General features: G+C 39.1%; 1 protein-coding gene across 1 annotated transcript; it reads left to right on the plus strand.

The window, feature by feature from the left end:
• Positions 1 to 3003: 3003 nt before the first annotated feature.
• Positions 3004 to 4818, plus strand: LOC103712936 (dof zinc finger protein DOF3.1-like). Its single transcript, XM_008799647.4, has one exon. It carries the CDS (start codon positions 3757 to 3759, stop codon positions 4420 to 4422), a length of 666 nt encoding a protein of 221 aa, XP_008797869.2. The 5' UTR covers positions 3004 to 3756; the 3' UTR covers positions 4423 to 4818.
• The last annotated feature ends 8818 nt before the right edge of the window (positions 4819 to 13636 follow it).

Consider the following 13636-nt stretch of genomic DNA (forward strand, 5'->3'; position numbering starts at 1 on the left):
CGTGGAGGTTAAGTTGTGAGGATCCACCCAAGCGTATATTTAGCCCTACGTTGGTTATTCGCTGGATAAATTTTTAAAACTCATATAGGATCAAAAAATCTAAAACCATACCTTTCAGCTAGTTAATTTGGATAAAACTCTGAGTTGTTACAATAGTATTAGAGTGAATTCAGCCTATAACCTATATGGATTAGAAAATATTGCAGTACGGATCCATTAGAACTGATTACGAGCTAATTATAATATTTATAAGTAAATTTGAATGGATTTAATTTTTTTAATATGTTGGGGTTGAATAGAAAAGGATGGAGGTCTAAATCTCGGCTAGCTAATTTGGGAGAGTTACATAAGTCGTTACAATAATACGGTCTTAAAGAAGTAAACATCTTATTATATTATGTTATGAGAATATTTAATAGAATGGACCCCACAAGCATCGAACTCCCGGAGACCGAACGCTTACGTGGGGCCGGGTCGCCGGGGATGGACGCGATGGGACTCGACGTCCCTCGTTCCCCACTTCACCTGGGCCCCACAACTGTCCCTACAGTTCCGTTGCGTATAGACCGCGATTCCCATTGCGCTAAGACTTAGAACAGGCGGTCGCCAGACCGTCTTGCACCGTTGGATGCGTCCAAATAACGTTCTAGATTTTCAGTCCCAAACAACGGTCCAAATCATGCGTCGCGTCAGTCCGGACGCCAGCCTTGCGAGCCCCTAGATGGCGTTTTCTTTTATTGGAGTCAAGCCGCGCGAAATTTCTTAGAAGGTGGCGATGGGATTAGCTGAGGGGAGCCGTACCGAGAGCAGTCGACGTACGACACGTGTGATGTCAGAGACGGGTGGGGGCTTTGACGGTAGACCGAGAACGTTACGATTTCCGCGCCTCGAGAAGCGCCACAGGTGGACGGCCGAGGTGCTGTCCGTTACAGGGACGAACGGCAGAGATTCGCTGCCACGAATCGCTCGGCGCAGAGGTTGCTTGGCCTGCACGCAAACTCTACTCTGCTGCCACCGGCTACGCCCTCCCCCTGCCACGCCTATCGTACCGTCGGATCCAGACTCCAGCCAATAAGATCATATTAGATTAGACTCGCCTTGATCAATCTTAAACGAAAACCACGAATTCAACCGCTGTGATATCTTCTGATGATTGGCTTTCCGCTCCAAAGCCAAGCCGGCTGCGTTGTATATGCTTCACGGTTTGTGTCGCAGAGGCTGCGATCAGGAACTACCATGAAAGCCGCCAGCCAGGTTTTAAAAGAACAACGGTCATTAACATCTCTGGACGGTTCCAGTTATTGGCACATTTGTTCTCTTATTCTTACAAAAATTATATGATAAATAATATGTAGGATATTTTTTTTATTACATTGAATACTCTTCTAAAAATTTAAATTTACATAAATACTTTTTTAATTTATATTATTTTTTATCCTCATAAAATACTATTTTTACACAAATATCCTTAATATAATGTTCTTCTAACATTGTTAATAAAAAGTATATTTATTTTAATTTAAAATAAAATAAATTTTTGAAATTATTTTTTTATTCTCCATCATGATTGCTTATAATATTATTTCTTTTGCATATCTATCCATTAAAGATATTTTAGTTATTTTAATTTAAAACCGTTAATTTTTTAAACACCACTAGATGGTATGGGTAGATATGCAAAAATAAGAATAAAAAAAATGTAATAACAAAATAAATATTTTACGAGGGTATACATGTAAATATCAATTTTGGAAGGGTATTCATGTGAAATTCGATATTTAGAAAAGTACTCATGCAAAAAAGGATTTTCATTTTTGATATTGTGGTTAAAATTTGGAATAGAGAGCAAGAAAGATACATATTTTATGCACAGATATATCATAAAGTTAGCTATTATAAGTAGTGTCTTGAAACATAGTTTTTTTTTTTTACTTGTTTGGATATTTAAGTGTCTTAAATAGAAGTAATTGTACTATTTAAACAAAGTTTATTCAGAACTTAGCTGTATAAAAAAATAAATTAATAAAAATCTAGATATTAATGAATTTTTTTCACTCTTATTTCGAAATAAATTAGTTATAAATTTAATTACATAGCGAAGAATAGCTAATTTGTTACTATGGTTAAGCGCAATCTACCCGTGGCTTTATTATTTCAAAATAAGTAGTTATTACCTAATTAAAGGGGAGCCCCATCTAACAACTAGCATTAATTAGTATTTAGTATTAATTTAATGAATAGAACACGTAAGTTCACGTGGATTATTAGAAGTAATTCAATTATATTGGTATAAATATTAAAAGAATAAAATTTTAAATGTAATTTTAGTTTTCTTTTAAATAAAGTAATTTTAGTTTTTAAATTGATGAAAACTATCGTGATTATTTTTGGCTAGATTTATTCCGAAAATAAAATATTGATCATTATTTACCATTATAACGTAAACTAATAGACATGAAACGGAAAAGCAATCCGAGCCAGGTAATGTCTTGACCAAAAGCCTGATCTTTTCCTTGCTATTAATGGGCATACCAACTCGCTGTATAAGCAACGTGGCAGCAGAAGGGAAGCCTGCGACTCGCAGTCGCATGCAGCGGGAGAAACAAAAACCGCGCTGCGGATGCGAGCCTGAGCCTGAGCCTGAGAACATCATCACAAGCGCGTGAGGAAACACAGTCCGTTCGATGCTTCTCGTCCGGCAGAAGATCGGGCACGACACAATAAAAACGCAGGGTGTATGGGACCGACACCGGTCGATGGCTTCTCCATCACGGAGATCTTCTTAGGATTTTATCTCGGTAAGCGTGGAGGGAACGCAGGACGACACCACAACCCCCCGACCCTAACCACAATACACGACCGACTTCCGCCGCCCGAAGTTACCACATGACAGCGAATATGCCGACGCTGTGTGGCAACGCCACAGGGGAGGTTCGCAGTAAAGCCAAGGAAAAGCCAAACCCATTAAAACCATTGGGCGGTAGTGGAATTCTCGTGAGGCCGACTATATATTCCCATAGTTAACGCCGGTACAAAATAAGGGATAGGGTGGAATAGAGTGCTTTGAAAAGAGAGGAAGCAAGGAGGGTAGCTCGGCTCTTCTTGCCTGCCGGTCTCGAAGATCGCCAATACAAGCGGCCAACGCGTTGGAGATTTTGAGAAATTTTTATCTCCTGCTCTCCTCTTCTATCTTTTCTCCTCCTTCGATCTTTTCGTGTTGTCTGGAAATCCAAGAGTTTGTATGCTTTCTTCATCGTTAGGGAATATTGGTATTGGTGGTGCATGTGATAGATGTTTAGATTTCAGAGTTGAAATCTGAAGAATTGCCACTAGTTTTCGAGTCAAAAAAAAAGATCCATTTCATGGATTGAAGGTATACGAAGTTTTGCCTTTTTTTTGAAGATTTTTCAGAGGGTGCTTTTTATTGCCGGAAGTATCTCGTTTCTGTTGATCACTCTGAAAGTCCCACTCTTCTCTCTCTCAAAAACGAAACGAACCCAAACTTTTTTGTTTTTGCTCTTCGTTTAGGGAAAAAAAAGGTGGCTTTTTTTTTTATTTGAGTTCAAAGTCCGTTTTCTCGCGACCGGAAATATATTAGTTTTCTGATTAAGTTGTTGAAGTTGCGAGAATTTGATTCACTGACAATTCCCGAACAGGGAGAAAAAAAATCTGATCTTGAGCCTAAAAGAGTGATAAAAATCCAGTTTTTGGGATCACATTTCCCCAAGGAATCAAGGAGCTTCACCACTACGAGCGATGCAAGGCTCGGCGGCGGTCCAGGGGGCGGCGAAGCCCACGTTCCCTGAGCCGGAGCAGCACCTCAAGTGCCCCCGGTGCGACTCCACCAACACCAAGTTCTGCTACTACAACAACTACAATCTCTCCCAACCTCGCCACTTCTGCAAGGACTGCCGCCGGTACTGGACCAAGGGCGGCGCCCTCCGCAACATCCCCGTCGGCGGCGGCACCCGCAAGAACTCCAAGCGCTCCGCCGCCTCCGCCACAGCCGGCGCCACCGCCTCCAAACGGCCCTCCACCACGTCCCCGCCGCCTCCCCCTTCCTCCGATCATCTTCCCAAACCGGAGCCGATCTCCGTCCTCTATTCTTCGACCACCGACCCCGATGACCGCCTACTCGACATTAGCGGGAGCTTCAGTTCGCTGCTCGCCTCCAGTGGAGGCTTCGGAAACTTTCTGGATGGCTTCGGCTCCGGCTCGGCCATGTCTGCCGCCGGCGCGCTGCCGAATTCCGGCGATCTGAACCGTTCCACTGGTGTTGGTATGGATCAGCTGCATAACTCCGGCGATAGCAACGGTAATGATAACCCTGCGGCGCTGGAGAATTTCTTGGGGGATTCCAGCTGCTGGGGTAATGGCTGGCCCGATCTCCGCATCTATACTCCAGGTTCCGGCTTCCAATGATCAAGAAAAATAGAGAATTTTAGAGCAAAGAGAAGTAAACAATAGACTCTTTTTTTTTTCCTTTGTTCTGTTTTCATCCTCCTTTCTCTTCCTTGGGTTTTCTTATTATCAGTCTGTGGAACTGTTCTTAAGAACCCTGTCACATGTATGTGTTAGTTATAGAGGTAATGAGGTGCAGATATTGAGATGGATATATACTGATTTGGGCTTGAATAATTTTCTAGATTTCTTGTGGGCTTTAGCTTCTTTGCATGATTGAAATATGCTTTTGTGCAACATTTTCTCTGGTTCTTTCTGATCTTTTGGAGGAGAATGTGGTTGATTATTGGGCTTGGTGATTGAGTGGTATTAATGTGAGCATGTTGATGTTGGAATGTCAAAAGCTTTTTTTTTTCTTGTGAAGTTGTCAATGATAACTTGCTGGGAAAGATATAAATGGGATGCAATGCCTTTTATTATTATTATTATGATGATGATGATGAATTGTAAGAGCATGCTAATTCTATTATGGCTCGTTTGTGCTATGTTCTGTGAGAGGTGATCTTCTTCTTATCATGTAGCTTTGTTATTGCATTTGGGGCTTGGGAATGGTCTTCCTTCTTCTTCTTTTTGTCAAAAAAAAAAAGAAAAAATCCAGGGTGGCTCGAGAGAGGCGGTGGAGGGGATACATATTTAGACGATAATGAGTGATGGGTGGCCTTTCAGGTTAAACATGTAAATGGGGCGATTTCTTATTTGTCCAGGATATTCTATGAAATTTATTATTTTCTAATTTTATTAAATATATTTCTAAATTTTTATTTTAGCAAAAAAAAAAAATCTCTTGACTCTTCCTTGTTAATCTTTTGGTGGAAAATGTTGATGGTACTTCAGGTTGATAATTGAATGAAATGTTAGCGCAAAGCATTTGCAAACTTGGTAGGTATTGGTTCCATTAATTTGAAGACAAGTTGGGATTATTAATAAATTAGATGCACGATCTTGTTAGTAGGATTATGAGTTAAGGAGCTTGGTGGTTATCATTTTTATTTAAGATAACTTTGCTATCCATTAGGGTTTTTGCCTGGTTTCAGGATTCCTTTTTTTCTTTTTTCCTTTATCCTCCTTCAACCTTCTGGGGAAGGATGTGGGTGGATGTTGGGATTTGATAATTGAATGGAATTGATGTAAGCATTTGGATGTTCGAAGGCCATATATTCCATGATTCCATTGATGGTAAGTTGTTGGGAGTGGTGATATTAGTGGGATGTAGCATAAATTCCATCTTCTCATTCCCCCACAATTTAATAAATATTCTGTTTGCGCGCTCTGTATGTAATGTAAATGGACACAGCGTCTCAAGTTATCTTGGTCTTAGGGTATTTTAGTTGGATACTATTCTGTGTAGTGGGTAAAGTTGATGGGATTATGGACAGTGGATGCAATAGACATTCCACCTCGCATTCCCTAATTTTAGTATTTTATGATGCTTCTGGCCTATGTTCACTGTACTATAATTAAATATTATAGTTCCTTCCACTTTGCCCGTCTCTCTCTTATTCCATGCACTGTTTGAGTGGTCTCCTTGTGGAGGTTAATGTACCCCCTGTTTCCCCCAAAAAAAAAAAAAAAAAAAAAAGAATGAAGTGAGTAACCTACGGTGAATTTGGTCCGCCTAATAATTATAAGTTGTGACATCTAGGTCAGATAATATTTAAACGCTGGCTAAATGGTTCTTGATGAGTTTGTCTTTGATGTTTATGTCATCTTATAAAATTTTTAGCTAGATTGGACTGAGGAGCATCATAGAGTGGTCCCTTAGGAGTAGGAAGCAAGAATTTTTTGTTTTTTCCTTTATTATCTGATCACCATCAGCATAGATTTGATGTGATGTGGTAATCTTTTGAACTGTTGGGAATACGATGTATGCTAAGTTGATGGATGCTTCATATGTGTAAGCCGCCAAGCTAATAACTTTTGGTGGGATGATCCAAAGAGAAACGAGGTATTCTCGTTTATGCGCATGAAAAGGATCGGCTTTAGCAAGGGAGACGGTTGTTTAGGAGAAAGGACCCAGAAAATGTTGGCTTCTGATGATGCCAAAAGGTTTCTAAAGCTATTGTACGCTTAGGGCCCTTCTCTGTTTTAATATTTAAGCTTAACAAAAAAGAAAAGTAACACAATAATTATTCCTGTCAAGCAAATCAATTTGTCTGAAAAAAAAATCTTAGAAACATGCATGGCGAGGTTAATTATGTTGGATATAGGGTTCCTTTTTGTCTCGGATATCTTTTTCGGTTCGGAAGGTACCATCATCAGGTTTTTATTTTTGTTTGTTTCTGGAGAATGGTAAGCATTGCTATGGAGAGTAGTAAGCGTTGCTACTGAAAATTGGCCCCTGTTTAAATCATAGAAATTAGGTAACGATCACAAGTATTGTTCGGTGGCTACTGTATTTGGATGGTGATAGCTCCAATGCTAGTTACTTCCAAGATGGTATTGAATGGTGGAGATCTTGTTCGGACTTTTGCTTCGATATAGGATCCGACATGAAACAACAAAAATAAAATAGTTTTCTTGCCAAAGAGTGTCTGACGAAAGACTTTTCAATGCCTAAGTGAGACCAACTCTCAGAAAATGATGGAGATGATGTAGAAGTGGCAGAGTGGCTGCACAAGAGAATAAAGAAGCTCGAAAGTATTTATCTGGTCATCTTCTAGAAGTTATTTATACAAGCAATGGTCAGCATTCATCATCGAGAAAACCATACGTACAAATCGGCTAGTTTTGTTATCAAATTGTACATTCGGAAGATCATATGCAGATAGTTCGTCTGCACATCTCACTCATTCGTACAATATTGAAACCGTTTATGATTGTCACCGTGCTTGGAAAAGTTTAGAATTTGAAGAATTCTCTACACACCTTTAGGATTGGCTGCATGCTAAGCTTTTACTGGTTGATATGCTACATCGGCTGTAATCGGTGTCACCAAAAGATGTTCTCGTTAGCATGTAGTTTGAGGGATGTAGTGAATGAAGCTTTTTTGGAGTCAAAATCTTTGATCTCATGCACTCTCCAAGCTCATACTTAATTGGTAAAAATAGAAAGACGTGATAGACTTAAGAAGGATAATACCGTCCTGCCAAATTGTTAAGGGACTTCACACCGTCAAAGGGATGTGGGTTAGGTGAGGTGAACAAGCGCCGCGTCTCTCGGTGCACGTCTTGTGGACAAGAAGCGAGAGCCGGCAGCCCAATCCATCGGACTAGGGTGGCGTCGCCTGGCTCGTTCCCACGTGTGTGAGATTGCAAGCCAGATTACTGATGGGATGGCCCCGAGGTTGGCACGTAAATCGACGTGCATTGGATTTAGGTGCTTTTGCCCTGTTCGAGGCCAGGGACCCTCTAGGTTATCGACCATCAGGTTCTGGCATGTGTCACCAGGCCAGGTGCAATTTGTTAACTTGTGATCAGAATTCGTATTGATGTCTCCAGAGGTTTTTTTTTTTTTTTCTTTTATAGAAAAAGAAAAGGGGAAGAATAATTAATCCTATCCACATAGCAGCCCGCACTAGACCTCCCTTCCACCAGAAAAAATCCGATGCAGATAGATAATACACTCATACCTTTTCCGACCCATAAGGAGCCCCACCAATATGATTGTCATATCTACGTGTGAGTACGTCATCCAAGCACCACTTCAATACTGGCGGACCAGATGGCAACTCTACCGTGCAAACTAGACGGAAGGCATTTGGTTCCCGCATTTAATTGATGCCTGCCATTTCGAATTTGAGCTACTTCGTTGAAATTTTAATCCTATTCCAACCGTGCTATCACCTTAATGGTGATGTCGCCAGAGTTGGATGTATAAAGTATGTGCTAATGATATTTTTGAATTTGATTGGAAATTGTGAATATCTTGTTACATGGAGCTCAACACGTGTGATGCGCACGGAGGAGGAAAAACTAATGATATTTTGAGTTATTTTTTTTCTTACTCTGCCTTCACCCTAAGGGACTGTTTTATATCTCCGGCCCGTATTTCACGAGAAAAAAAAAATATAGAAGTTTAATTTTCATCGATAGAATTAAAATATTCTGAAGCTTTTATATAAAATAAAATAATATTATTTTTTATATTTTTTGAAAAAATAGATGCTCAATTATAAGCCACTCAATAATATGTTATTTTTTATAACCAACCAAATATACAAAAATTATTTTTTTAGATATTAGTTTTCTAAAATAAATATTTTAATGAGAGGATTCTTTATGCAAACCAAAGGAACTCTAAATACATAATGGAAAAATCTTGATCAGGCCCACAGTCTGTTATTATGGCACAAATAAAATAAAATCCAAAATAAAGTCACTGCATGAGACCACCGGTCTAATCTTTATTCCTTTGGCAAGTCTATTGGATTATATCGCAAGAAGTGGATTTCTCTCTTAGAAATGCGCATAATGAGACACGAAGGTTGGAAGATCCGGTGATATCAAATCAAAGACATTAGTTCTGTGGATGGAGAGAAGCTTAAGGATGGTGACAGAAGCCTGGAAAATTCTCCATCCCGATCTATGCGCGTGCATCGTCTCAACGGTATATCGATACGGCGAAGGGAAGGTTTTCTTTCACGCTCGCATTGTTTGCTGTATCCAGAGAGAAACATAGATTAATTAAAACAGCATTGGCTTTGAAGCACCGAAAGATGGTTACTTGACTGTGATGCGATCTTGCATCAGGGAAAAAAAAAATGATGCCATCATGATTTGATATGATCGATGGCCCACGAGAGTGTTCGATGCCATCGTCCTTTAACTAGCCATGCATGTGGGTAGTTAGCCTGGCATCATCATCGTCCTTCTCTACCTTCTCCTTCAAAGCTCTGCTTATTGGGCTCCTGGGGAGTGTAAGCATCGAAAAGGACTCAAATATCTCATCTAATTATCCCAAAACAAGTCTTGGAAATTAATTAACATGGCGTGAAGGCATGCAAACCACTTTGCATTCTGTAATCAACCTAATGTGTTTCATGAGAACCACTCTAAAAGATTTTTACGTGTCTTCTTTAAATTTTAATCACTTTGGTCCTTCGGAGATGTTTTCTGTATGAATGGAGGACCATATAGGAATTGGTATGGTGTGGATCTGTTGCGAAGGAGTAGAACTTTTTAGCCAAGTTTTAAGTTACATAACGGTTGTTATTTATCCCAATATCCTCAATTAATCCATGTCAATATAGAGAAGGTGGGCTCGGTCTTAAGATTTCATGAGTACAGCCATGCAGTAGCAACCAGGTAAGACAATTCTAACACCCTGCATCTAAGAGTATCAATGGGTCCAATTGAAAAAGTTACAAGAAGTTGAATAAATGACCGTTAATTATATCTTAGCAGGGTTATCAGAATCCAGTGCAATGGCTGTCATGATATTCCAACGGTAATCATTTTAAACCAAGCATAATGCTCTGAAATATGTCAAAGTTTGCCTCCATATAGACTGACCCAAAGTAGCAGAAGCCCATCATTCGCTCCAACTGGGACATTTGCATTGGCCAGCGGACCTTTCCGTGCTTGGTGCACGCACCATCATTTGCTCAGAGGCCTGCGTTGGACTTAAATATCCATTAGTGATTGCACTCATGGCAATTGGCCCGGCATAACAATTGTTCCCAGTAGCACCTTGCCGAGGATAGAAGGAATCCCATGTCAAGTGGTTTACTAGCTGCAATAATATTGTTATTATGATATTAGGTGGCCACCACAATAGGTTTGGTGCGACTTGTTGGCTGCATGTGGATTGCTCTTCCAGTAAAATTTGTGGCTTCTTCTACTATACTGGTTGGTACGGACACCAGCACCGGACCGTCTGTTACGCAGGACCACAGTCGTCACAGGAGGATGGTCCAGCCATTTTCTTTGTGGCTGGATTAATTTTATGTTACTTTATTTTGTTTTATTTTATATTGAGTGAGCTTGTTTGCATATTGTTATTTTATGGTCTTTATGAGATTGTTTTCTTGGTCCTATATATGTGGGTTCATGCACTTGTTTAGGGTTATTGAATGATTTAATGAAAATAGACTTTTTTTTTTCTTCTGAAACTCTGGTATGAAGCTATGGCCAGAGCCAGATGAGAAGCCTGATTCTTCTTCTTTTCCCTCCTCTTCTCTTCTTCTTCCTTCTTCCCTCTCCTCCCTGCAGTTGTCCTACATCAAATACTTCGGGTCGATTTCCGTGCTTCCTTTTATTGCACCTCTTGATTGCCCTTGATACCTCAATCCAGTGTATTTACATCTCAAATGTAGCTTGGTTTAAGTACACTTTAACCTCATGAGTGATCGAAAAAGGTCCTTCAAGCAAGATATTTGAATCATGCTCCCAGCCAACCTGGAGCACAAGCTGACATTATGGAACAACATAATACTACCCTACCTAGCCAATTTGTCATATTGTTCAAGTAATTAATGGCTGTCATGATCCATAGTAAACCTTTCTTGCTGTGTGGCCCACAGCCAACGCACATATTCCTTTGTGATTTGAGAGGATTAGGTGTGGTTCGTGCTGTATTTAGACAGTTTTCATCTACTTATCTGTCCGAATTTAACACTACCTAATTCTAAATGGGTCCGCCCATGCTTTTATTCGAGAGCTACGGCTGTAGGTTGTTGCACGAGGATGCCTACTAATTAAGTTTATCCATTAATTCGTTGAGACAACGGTCAATGACATCGGCCTAGATGAAGAGGAATTATTCCACTCTATGGTCTACGGGGGAGCAGTTTGTAGCTGACCTCGTCCCTTTGTTTCACTTTTTCTGGGGGGGGTGAAGTCTATCACATTTCTCGAGATCTAGACCTCAGGCTGATGGCCTACTTTTGTTGAAATTTCCACGGAGAAATAAGACTATAATCGTGCAATTTGATTCCATTTGGTGCATTGTTTAATCGCAAATTATAACCTGACCTAACCATGTTGGCGAGTCACATGATATTAATAAATTGCCGCTCTGGTTTCATCAAGTCTAAGTTGGTGAGTGGTCTAAATTGATACCATGGAAGTTGCAGGTGGTGGTTTGGTGCCCGAATTGAAAATAGTCACACTCTGGCAAATTTCAATGATCTTGGATCAAATCGTTATGGCATGCCTATTTTGATGAGGTTTGGTGAAGATTTTTTATCTCGATTTTTATCAGGATCAACCTCCTCCAATGGAGTGTATGACATATACAAACAGATATACTTCAACTCACCGATCGATTTTCAATTGTCAGTTCATAAAATATAATTTTATTTTAAACAAATATTTTAATGATTATATTCTGAAATTAACATTCTAAAATGATAATTAATATTTATTTGCTAAAAACTCAGGACTTCTGCTCTGATACCATGTTAAAATCTTCACTTGTTCCATAAATTTAAGCTAATAGGATAAGGTAGATTTGTTTATATATTTTATATTTTCTTACATTATTTTACAATATTTTCTAAAATTTCAAAATTTTAATGGTTCGACTCTTTTGGTATAAGCTGAGACCTTGAATATCCAAAAATTTTCATTTTATCTTTAGTTTATCTCGATATTGGTTATCTGTAGCTTTCTGTCACGGGAATGTTATTAATTTTAAAATTCAGACTTATATAAAATTCACCCCAACAGAGATTGTATGGTCTGGAAGAATTTTTTCCAATAATTTCTATTATAATGTCATTATAACAACTGTTATAATAAATGATTATTTAGTAATAAAAATTTGGAAAAGCAGTATCTGAGCTAAGTAATGGGCTAACCATCATAATGGTCAATAATAGTTTTGGTAATGATCGGGTATTGCAAAAAAAAGTCCTCATTGAAACTTTGCAATTTTCGTGTGTTGGGTACAATAACAAGTTTGATAAAGGTTAGACATATATATTATGGATTATATCAAATAATTCCTAAAACATTCTTCTTATTTCTCGCTCATCGCTTACTAAAGAGTCCTGATCATAAACTAATTTTTCAATCATAATCAAGCATGAGAGCCAATGATCAAGCGGGGCCTATGGTGTAGACATCGTGTCCTGCCCTTGATGTCGAAACTTGATATTGCAAGTAATTTTGTTTGACCATGTAATGATATTGAAATCCTTTATTGATTTGTGGCAAAAGAATGAAGTAGATGAATTATTCTGGAAAATGGGGGATAGTGAGTTATATTAACAGCCCGTTGCATGTAAGTGCTTGGTTCCATAGGTTTAGATTGACCTTAAAAGTCATCCATTTGAAAGGCAACATGAGAGTGAATCTTTTCACCATTTGTCTATAATTTAATTGCAGAGCTCCTGAGCGGTTTGGATCCATGGTTTTAAAGACGAGAGTGGCAACCCCATAATTGGAGCCAAGTTGCTAAAGGGATAGGTTTGAACCATTTTTCCTGAGATGGGTTGATTGATCTTTGATTGGAGTCGCTCCTGCCATTGTTGTTGCTATGAAAATACCATCACAAGTTTATGGGCTATGCCCAATCTATGCTTTCGGGCCCATGAGAAGAGTAAAAAAACTCCATAAAACCCTAAATAGCCTAGCCCAGAACGAGCTCTATTGGGTTGCTATATATATGTCGGAGGACTTTGAAGAGGTTATTTTTGGACCAACCTATCCTGATTGCGCTTGCGATATTTTGTTTTTTTGATCTTGTTGGATATATTTATATTGGACGTATATAATCCCTCCATCTTATCAAAAAAAAAAAATTATTATTTGGATTTGGCTCCTTTAAGATCCAAGCTTAGGATGTGCTTGAGCTCTCGGCTCGTTTTCTGATCGAGCCAATCTCAAAGCAAGCCAAGCCTAAGCAATTCAGGAGCAACTCAGTTCATTTGCACCCATATGTAGGAGCCTTCCCAATTATACAATGCTAGCTTGTGTGTGTGATGTGAGAGATGATAATTTTGGAGTTTATTTTTTTGCTTTGGGTAGAAATGTATCTTTTTTTCAGGTAGAAACATTTATTTAAGTAAACAACATTGTAGCACTAAATCTTTTCAAAAACATAGCTACTCGAATAACTAGACACTGCCGGCTGGTTAAATTGGTGAAACCAATAGGTACTGGATATACAAGTGACCTGCATTTGATCCTAGTCTCATTTTGATTTGGCTGAGCTTCCACCTTGCACAAGGCAAGCCACTCCCTACAATGATTCACAGTTTCAAACAACACTACAACTGACAACAGAATAGGTT

The sequence above is a fragment of the Phoenix dactylifera genome, chromosome 4, assembly GCF_009389715.1.
Source record: "Phoenix dactylifera cultivar Barhee BC4 chromosome 4, palm_55x_up_171113_PBpolish2nd_filt_p, whole genome shotgun sequence".
NCBI classification, from domain to species: domain Eukaryota; kingdom Viridiplantae; phylum Streptophyta; class Magnoliopsida; order Arecales; family Arecaceae; genus Phoenix; species Phoenix dactylifera.